The sequence below is a fragment of the Protobothrops mucrosquamatus genome, unplaced genomic scaffold (assembly GCF_001527695.2).
Source record: "Protobothrops mucrosquamatus isolate PMUCROS unplaced genomic scaffold, P.Mucros_1.0 scaffold4120, whole genome shotgun sequence".
NCBI classification, from domain to species: Eukaryota; Metazoa; Chordata; class Lepidosauria; order Squamata; family Viperidae; genus Protobothrops; species Protobothrops mucrosquamatus.
This window is the reverse complement of record NW_015390048.1, coordinates 1,179-11,540: the sequence shown is the minus strand read 5'-3', so window position 1 is coordinate 11,540 and position 10,362 is coordinate 1,179. Positions and strand designations below refer to the sequence as shown.

Here is a 10,362-nt window from a genome sequence, read left to right as displayed (position 1 = left end):
GCTTTCCAATTTAACTTCCTTGTTGAAGTAGTCCGTTTAAAACACAATGTTCCAATAAAATCTCACTACTGTACTGTAAAATGTAGACTACACTGTATTTCTTTTCCATTTCTTAGAAATAAGGTTTTCCTAGAATAATAATAATAATCATCATCATCAGGCCCTAAAAGATTTGTTCAGTAATAAAAAAAAGTTGGTTATGTATTGCTACATCTATACAAGGGTATTTTGAGTTTTCAAGTATGCTTACAAATTGATGTCTCTATTAAATAAGAATTTTGAGTCTATAGCATCTTGCCTCAATGATAGAACTCAAGATTACGGTACTGCAATGTGTGTACAATATATCAATAACCCTCTAGGATAATTAGTTCTCAACTGTGTGAAATTCAGCATTCTTTGTATCACAATCTTAGGGCTGTAGTGATAGTAGAAACCAGGGATGTGAAACTTTCTTAAAAAATTCAAAGATAGTTGACTCTTGACTATGAAGAAGTCAAACAATATTTTAAGTATCAATTGTATGTACTAGTAGGATGATAGGTTCTAAACTGTACTGGAAATGTGATCAAGAATTTCAAATATCTTAATGACTAGGAAAGTACTAGTTTTTACCATCTCCTGAAGCTGACGTTTTGAGTTGAGAAACAGATGAAAGCTGCAATAAAAGCACTTAGATGAATATGGTGAAAAAGCAACAAAACCCTACAAACTTCATAACTTGCCCTCATATGATGGGGTCCCATTTGGTCTACAGCTCTCAGCCTCCCAAAAGCCTTCTTGATCCTGGTATTCTTTGGATGTGTTAGAGTTCAGCTCCCAAATGTTTAGCCAACACTCCCGATTTTGGAAGCTGAAGTCCAGTATATCTGCTCTGTCCCTTTATCATTGCAGTGATATCTGCAACGGGACACTAAATCTAATTCAATATGGCTCATAGTTCCATTATGCAAAAAAAAAAGTTTTGTTTTCACATTTATACCACTAATACATTTTGAATGTTATGCTTTTCATATCAAAGGACTCAATATGAAAGAGTTGGAATTAAATATATGCAGACAGGCAGCACCATCTACTGGAATAATGGCATTTTATATGAAGTAAACATTAACATTCCCAGGCACATTAGTTCTTCACATGCCAAGGTGGGACGTGTGGCCAACTACCTCAACCTACATCTTTCATAAAGGTCACTCACATTGTTATGTAATTTATATTTCTTCATCACCTTCAGGTAGTCCATAACTTAAAACAGTTCATTTAGTGACCATTCCAAGTGATAACGGCACTGAAAAATGTGACTTATGACCGCTTTTCACACTTATGACCATTGTGGTATCCTTTTGGTCTTGTGACACATGGCAGCTGATTCATATTTATGACCATTGCAGTGTCATGGGGTCATGTGATCACCTTTTGCGACCTTTGCACAAGCAAAGTCAATGGGGAAGCCAGATTCACTTAACAAGAGATTCATTCTTCTTGTTTTACCACGTTTCTTAAAACACCCAATTCCCATTGCATTCAACTTATTTTTATGTTTCTTCTGACATATCCAACTTTCTTTAACACAGTGAGCAGAAGCTCATTTTTATATGTAATGCCATTTCGTCTTCTTTTATCCAGCAGCCATCCCCTGTAACAGACTACAGACTCCTGATTACTTTTCTACCAGCATTTGTTTTAAAATAGAATAGAATAGAATAGAATAGAAACTGTAAGGGACCTTGGAGGTCTTCTAGTCCAGCCCCCTGCTCAAGCAGGAGAACCTATACCATTTCAGACAAGTGACTGTTCAGCCTCTTCTTAAAAACCTCCTGTGATAGAGGGCCCACTTTTTCTGAAAGCAAGCTGTTCCACTGGTTAATTGTCCTCACTGTTAGGAAGTTTCTCCTTAGTTCCAGGTTGCTTCTCTCATTGATCAGTTTCCAACCATTGTTTCTTGTCCTGCCCTCTGGTGCTTTGGAGAATAATTTGACCCCTTCTTTGTGGCAGCCCCTCAAATACTGGAATACTGCTATCATGTCAGCCCTAGTCCTTCTTTTCTCTAGACTAGTTGAACCCAAGTCCTGCAGCCATTCTTATTGTTGAAAGAAAAATCTTCATCAGGGTCCAGTCCAAGCTGGGAATAATCAAAATGGAGACTGCTTTAGAAAGAAGGTTGTAGTTTATTGAAGAGGAGAGCTAGTCAGAAAGATGGCTCTGGGAAAGCTGACCACATGTTGCTGGGAGTGGTGGGTTTTTATACCTTCTGGGGCTTTTGAGGTTGTTTCCTGTTCCTGTTTGAGGTTTTGTATTTCCTGTGTCATGTACCTTGACCTGAGTCTGAGTGTGCCCTTTTGGTATTGGTGGGTTAATCCTATTATGTCCTCAAAGGTCATGTCTTTTAGAGTTTGGGTGGGATATGTAGATTTTAGGTGTCTTTGTCTTCCTAATCTTTTAGCTTCCTGACTCCAACCTTCCTGAATGGATTATTACATCTGCATTTCTAAAAGCTGGCCTCTGCCTAGTTTCTGCTTGGGGGAGAGGTTTCTGTCTTTTTTTTTTTTTAAGATCTTCTCCATTATTCTTTTGGGGAAATATATTCTGCCTTTCTAATATTCCCCAAAATATTTCTTTCTCTGGATTCTTCCCACAATATGTTTTAGTCTCCAGGCCTTTGATCATCTTAGCCCACTCTTATAACGTGATACAAACCCATGTATTTTTTCTGCCTTTCATTTTATTTGTTAATCTCTGCTCTTTACCATTTACTTTGCATTCTCCGTGTACCATGCTTGTCACCCAATGAACCAGTATGGTCTAGTGCAGGGGTACCAAACTGCTAGCCCAGGGGCCAGATGCATCATGCCAAAACCGCGCCCACCCCATTGCCAGCAATGGGAAAAAAATCGCAATACGTGACGTTGCGAGTTTGCCACCCCTTGTCTAGTGGTTAAGGCACCATACCAGAGACTCTAGAAAGAGTGCATAGAAGAGCAACAAAGATGATTAGTGGACTGATGCTAAAACGTATGAAGAACGGTTGCAGGAATTGGGTACGTCTAGTTTAATGAAAAGAAGGACTAGGGGTGACATGATAGCAATCTTCCAATATCTAAGGGGTTGCAAAAAAGAGGGGGTCAGCCTATTCACCAGAAGGCAGGACAAGAAGCAGTGGGTGGAAACTAATCAAAGAGAGAAGCAACCTAGAACTAAGAAGAATTTTCCTGACAGCAAGAACAATTAATCAGTGGAACAACTTGTCTCAAGAACCTGTGGGGGGCACCAACACTGGAGATTTTTAAGAAGAGATTGGGCAGCCATTTGTCTGAAATAGTATAGGGTTTCCTGCCTGAGCAGGAGGTTGGACTAGAACAGCTCCAAGATCCTTTCCAACTCTCTTATTCTATTTTTTTTTTATTGAAATTTTTTTAAAATTTTACAATATAAATCCCCCCCTTCCCCAACCCACCCTTCCACTCCCCCCTCCCTCCCCCCTCACTTCCCAGTGCCAATCACAGGGTTAACAATAAAATAATCATAATCTAACTAACATTAATCAACTATTAAAATAACATATCTATAACCTCCTTTAACTCTCTTTTAAACAAATATATACCGGTAGTTATTAAAAACAATAATAATAACATCACTTTAATAACTAAAATAGTACTAAGTAAACTATTCTAACCTTTATACAACAATAATACTCTAAAATTCACTCAAAAACCAAATGATATTTTTTGGTCCCATATTTACGCTCAATATAATCTATCCATCTTCTCCAAACCAAAATATATCTTTCTTGTGAATAATCCTTCACATAAGTGGAAATCTTGGCCATTTCTGCTAAGTTCGAGACTTTAAGTGACCATTCTTCTATAGTGGGTAAACGTTCCGTTTTCCAATATTGAGCTACTAGTAGTCTTGCAGCAGTTATAAAGTTCAACATCAATTCCATTTCTTTTGCATTCCATAATACCCAACAAAAATATCTGCGGCTTGAACTTTATCTTTTTCTTAAAAATATTTTGAATATTCCACCATATCTTAATCCAAAATGCTTTAACTTCCCTACATGTCCACCAAATATGAAAATAAGTTGCATCTAAATTTCCACATCTCCAACACTTAGGTTGTAAATTAGGATACATACAAGACAATTTTTGAGGATCCATCTTATTCTGTTATTCTGTTAGAAAGTAGACCATGAGTTCAAGTTCTATCTTAGCCATGAAATCCAGTTGGATAACTTTGGACAAGTCATTCTCTCTCTGTCCAACTCACCTAACACAGTTGTTATTCTGGGGAAAATAGGAGGAGGACGGTTGTATGATTTACTCAAAAGGCCTTTTCTCAAAGATATGAATTGATAAATCTCTTTAGAAAAGTTTTTGTAAAATCTGGATTCATGCCACAGCAACACTGAGCCACCGGCTTGCGAAGATCTAAGATTCAGAAGTTGTTTCCAAAATCTAGTACCAAGTTGTTCAGATATTAAAAACAACAACATTCTTTCCAAATTATATTTGAAGCCCCCCCAGAACTGGTTTGTCATTGCCTTCTTCTGGATTTTTTTTTGTTTAAAAAAACTCCCTGGCATTACCTGGTGGTCTCCTATCTGAATTCGGCTAACCTACAGCCCTGTCATCCCCAGCTCAGACAAAACCGACCAGGTGCGGCCACCTGCTGAGCCCGAGCACTACAATTCCCATCAACCTCGGCAACCCCTCAGCTGTGACTGACAGCGGCTGCAACCAGCAAAGAGGCTGGGAAGGGAGGCGGTAAGCGCGCGCGCGCGCGCGCGCGCGAGCGAGCCGGGTAGACCGGAACTCGAAGCTCCGCGCGGCGGTTGCCAAGGCAACGCGTTCTGGCTGTTGCTGAGGCAACCAACGGCGGCCTCGCAGCCGCGGCGGCCAAATTGAGGCAGGGGCGCCATGAGCGACGAAGGCGATGGCGGCAGCTGCCCCGTCATCGGTTCTGCCGCTTTGGTGTTGGCCGAACTTGACTGGGACGATGGGTTCGCCATTCCCGTGGCTAACGAAGAAAACAAGGCGCTGGAGGAAGAGGCAAGGGGGGNGGCTCAGGAATTCTGGGAGTTGAAGTCCACGAGTCATAAAAGAGCCAAGGTTGACTACCCCTGGTTTAGATGCAGGGTCCGGCAATGGAGGCTGCAGGCCAGGAAGACAAAAAAAAAACACCTGGTTCCTCTCAAGATGAGTAGGGCGAGGAGGCGATGTCCGTCTTCCTCATTTATATGTCTGCCTGAGAACGAGAGCATTCTCTATCTCTGCGTATCTCCAGGGAAGTTGTGTGGGTGTTAATTTGCCCAAACAAATTTGCCCAGTTTGCCTCAGCTTAATACTGTAGCAGTATTTCTTCCCTGTAACTCAGGATAGCTACTGAGATAAAGAAAACCCGCTCCTTCTTGGCCCCGCTTTGGTTTCTCCCTTCTTGTTATCTCCTCTGGAGGGCTCTTCTTCCAACCAGCTCTAATCATAATTATCATTACCAGACATGACCAGGAGTTGCGGGGCAGATGCATTTATAATAAATAATAATCTGCATTATTGAGGTTCTTGGGAAGAACTTCATATGAAAACTAAGATCAGCTAAAGAGCCAGTAGCTGTGATTTCACATTGTTGGAATAATAATAATAATAATAATAATAATAATAATAATAATAATAATAATAATAATAATAATAATAATAATAATAATAATAATAATAATAATAATAATACCCACAGTAAAAAAAATGACAATAAAGGTTATCTTATCTTAATAATAATAATATAATGATGATGATGATGACTTGATAGACAAAAATATCAAATCCAGTCTGAACATCTGGCTGACTGTGCGATGATCAACAACAACAACAACAACAACAACAACAACAACAACAACAATAATAATAATAATAATAATAATAATAATAATAATAATAATAATAATAATAATTTAAATGTATGTGCTGCCCAGCTCTGATTCTGCCTCATCTTGATAGGACTGATGATGGAAGACTCCCTCACTTTCCAGTTCACTAATCCAGACTCAAGTGGCAAAGCAGATTTTTCCCTGGTTTGACATCAAAACTACTGGGACTCAGTGTATTGATTCAGAACATGGTCCATTTTGTTTAATTCTATGCATCTATGCATATAGGATGTAAACCTGTCTGGGTTATTTTTATTTATTTAGCATATGGCATCTACAGAGGTTATACAATCACTGATAAACAAATTTGGTTTAAATAAAGTTATATACTGTATATATATATGTGTGTGTGTGTGAATATTATATAATTAATATAATATAATAATATATAATGACAGTACAGTATAAGAGATAACATATTAAATGAAGATAAAACCATAATAAAATCACCGTAATATGAAGCCATGGGAAGCAGTGGGATAGATGTCATAATTCGATATCTAAAGAAGCTAACAATTTAACTGCTTCTGGTGTGATTGCCGTGAGATCATTCCAGGTGCCTTTCCTGAGGGCACATTCTTGAACTATCTGGGTATATATCTACTGTATAGGTGTATATAGCCCAATATAATGGGATAGTGAATACCATGGGGTGTATGTCTAAATAAAATGACTGCTTATGGTACAGATTTAGATTTCCCAGTTTTTTCAGTGGCAGCCCTTTGACTTAGGAACTTCATTCTAACGGAGATACACTTGATGCTGTCTTTATTGTCCCAATTATAGGCATTTTACAGGTATTTTCTTCAGATCTTTTAATGATTTAATTCTATTGTGATATTTTTAAATTTTTACTATTAGTTTTACAGTGCTTTATACATTTTATCATTTTATCTTACATTTTTACACAATGTAGGAATATGTTTTATTAATGTTGTTAAATTCCCATTTGAATTGTTTGCATTTGGTTGAGAATTATTTTTTTTAAAGCATGAAGTGTGGGAAAAATATTAAATTTCTTCCAAATAATCTCTGCAGAGGCTTATCTTTGCAAAACAAGAATATTTCCATTCCACCATAGTCATGTTGTTATGTGCTTCCATTTTCTGATATTTTAAAACATTAAATATATTGATTTTTGCTTTACAGTTGCAAAAGTTGCAAAAAGAAAAAGCAAATTTGCAAAGTCAGTTGTCCGACTATGAAGACCGTGTTACAGCAATGTCCTCACACTTGAAAAATGTCAAACAGGAGTTTGATTTGACACAAGTAAGTGGTTGTAGACTTTGATCACCTGCATTATAAAGCACAATTTTATATGCATTCATTCTATTGTAAGCCTAAGATTTTTGCTATTAGTATTATTCATTGATCCAACTTTTCTCTGTCATGGAATTTGGCAACATACATAAAAGTCTGAAGCAATTTCTCAACCAAGTATTGACCAGACATAGATCTTTTAATTTCAGTAAGTTTATTGCATTGCACAACTTAATGAGCAGTTCTAAGCAGAATTACTACATGATAATTTTAGTACATGCAATATGATTCAAAGCAAACATGCTAACTTGGTGTATGAAGCTGTAATCCTATGCATAACAATTTGAAATTAGTCACATAGTGATAGTGACTTAGCCCTTTTAAAACAAAACTTAGCATGGAGTTTCACTACCCCAAATCGATAGGAGTTATACTTTCCCCCCTTTATGTAAGGCACTTGTTGTGTCTTTATTTTGCATTTATATTTAAATAATGAAAAAATATTCCCTTAGTTGTATTTATAAAATCTGTAGATTCATTTCTGCTTCATATTATTTACCAGTAAAGTTTATGAACATTTTATATAGTCAGAGGCAAAATAATAGTATATAGTTTTGTATATGTGTAACTAAATTTTAAATATTTATAAGATGATAGCCCATAAAACAAAAAGGAACTTAGTTGGATATTGGATTTATTATGTTAGTTCTAGATAGATAACACCTTCATGAATTTGTATGGGAAAGGAATGTTGTTATCTGGTAATATGTTTATTTATTTGTTAAATTTATATGCTGCCCAACTTCCCTATAAGATGACTCTGGGTGGCTTACAGATCGTAAAAAGATAAATAGTAAAACAATTAAAATATTAAAACTATGCAAATTAAAATTTTTCATTTCTATATGCAGATGGAAAGAACACATAAATACCTGCTAATTCATAAATCCATTAAAACCATTAAAATGTTCACTTGAGTCACTTGCTTCTTGGCTGTAAAGTTATATAAATATAATTAATCCTATTTTTCTCCCGTTCTGGGCTACAGAAAACTACAACAATGGATTGAAAATTTCATCTCAATTTTTTGTGTGCCAAGGATTGAAAACTAATCTGAGAGAGTCAGTGTTGATCTGTTCTTATAGAAGATTCATATCTTTATATAAATACCAATTAATGGGCTTATTACAATTATACAACAACATTCTTTGGGTATTTTGTTTTGATTTTTACATTCTTCTTAAATTTCTAATACCTAAACAAGAGAATGAAACTTTAAAAGTACTTTATAGATTATAATTGCTCACTAAACTGGCAAAGTAATGAATAACCTTGTTTTTTAAGTCTCTTTTCAGAGCCAGGCAGAATGAAATAGAAACTGAGCAGCATTTTAAAGCTGTTGCAGAGAGAGAAGTGGGCCGCCTGAAGACTGAGATTCAAAAGCTGGAAAATGATGTGGTTTCACTAAGAGAGAAGAAAAATAGTCAGGAAGTACGTTTCAAATATTTCATTATGCATCTGAAAAATATCTTGTCAAACACTATTTTTTTGTCAATTCTTATTCTTCAGCTGTGTTGCTGCAAAGAAAACAATACAACAGTGCATTTATAAGTGGTTCTGGGAGCAGTTATTCCAGTGATGCAAATATTTAACAACATGCTCCTCTGTTTCAATAGAAGATGGAAAACTTATTCATAATTTTCTCTTGGTCTAGCAGTTGATCGGTCTTATTTTAATTATCCGTATGTTATCTGTTCTTTTTTTAATTGGAGATACCAGGAATTGAGTTTGGAAGCTAGTACAAAATATATTTTATATCATGGAGTTATAAACAGTATGTGTGTGCGTGCGCGCACGCACACACACACACACTGCAGCATATATAAATATATTGTGATAAAATGATATACATACACATACATTATATACATATACATACATACATATATTGCATCTTATAGGAAAGAAAAATAATTGGACATCCCAGCAGGATGTCTCTTAAGTGGACTACATATCCCCACCTAGTGGACAATCATGGGGTTTGTAGTCTAGAAAGTTCCAGTCTGGGAAAGCTGGATTTAAGTTTTTTTTTCTTATTGCTTTCCCAATTCTAAGTTTTTCCTCAGGAAAATTACCTCAGTTATATCTGATTGCCTTAATCTATAGAAATCCTTCTTTGTATCAGTATTTAATCCATTTTATAAGAATAAAATAAGGTTGGGAGTTTTAGAAATTCTAGAAAACCTTGGAATATTCCAGATCATGTCAATTGTAGTGTGCAATTTTGGAATAACGTCTGGATCACTACTGGAATGGCAAGTTCAGGATACCCAGAAGAACAAAACAGTGTTTCCAGATAGAAGGTGTTGCATTTTAAGTATTTTACATGTTGTTATGTATGCCTTTCATTTTGTTTAACATCAGAGTTAAATACTGAAAAATAAATCGTTCACACACACACACAATAAATTTTTCATATTTAATAAATCAAAATTAATTATTTGTATGACGTGTAAATGTGGCTGTGTTCAGATTAAGTTAACTAAGTTTTTGAATTACTTGGTGACAAATAGAGAACTGTCAGATACATATTTAATTCTGCCATTGTTTAAACTGAAGGTTTTTTTTTAACCAGATACCAGACATAAATTTGTTACAGTGTAATAATAACTGGCTTATTGATTTAATAACAGTATGAATATTCCCTTCATCTTATATATTTATTTCTTTTCACCATCAATATTAGAATAATGTTTTCAAGCTGAGTCAGAAACTGGAAGCCTTAAGGTCCCAAATGAACTGGGACCAACAAGCTTTAGAGGCTTGGTTGGAAGAATCTGCTCATAAAGATAATGATGCACTTACAATCCAGAAATATGCACAACAAGATGATGGAAAATTAAGAGTATGTATATTGTATTTCATATAAACTTATAAAATACGCCATACTAGTTTTATTTTTATGGAAAATCTCTTATTGTATAGCATCAGGTTGGATAGAAAACTAATACCAAATTAACTAGGACATGGGAGATGTGTGAATGTCTAGAAACTTGTTGCTTTTTATTTTAATGAAAACATTAAGAATTCTGAATTTGAACAGAACATCTCAGGGTTAGATTTTGAAAACCTGTTTTGTTTTCAACTGGGAAGAAAATAGCAGATTCATTTTTTATTTT

The 10,362-nt window shown here is 35.6% G+C and overlaps 1 protein-coding gene across 1 annotated transcript; it reads left to right on the top strand.

The window, feature by feature from the left end:
• Window positions 1-4,919: 4,919 nt before the first annotated feature.
• LOC107298601 (coiled-coil domain-containing protein 39-like) lies at window positions 4,920-10,088 on the top strand (the record flags this gene model as incomplete). Its single annotated transcript, XM_015827978.1, has 4 exons — window positions 4,920-5,051; window positions 7,073-7,192; window positions 8,528-8,674; window positions 9,930-10,088. Coding segments are annotated over exons 1-4 (558 nt in total), but the record flags the coding sequence as incomplete, so codon positions are not given.
• Between the last annotated feature and the right edge of the window lie 274 nt (window positions 10,089-10,362).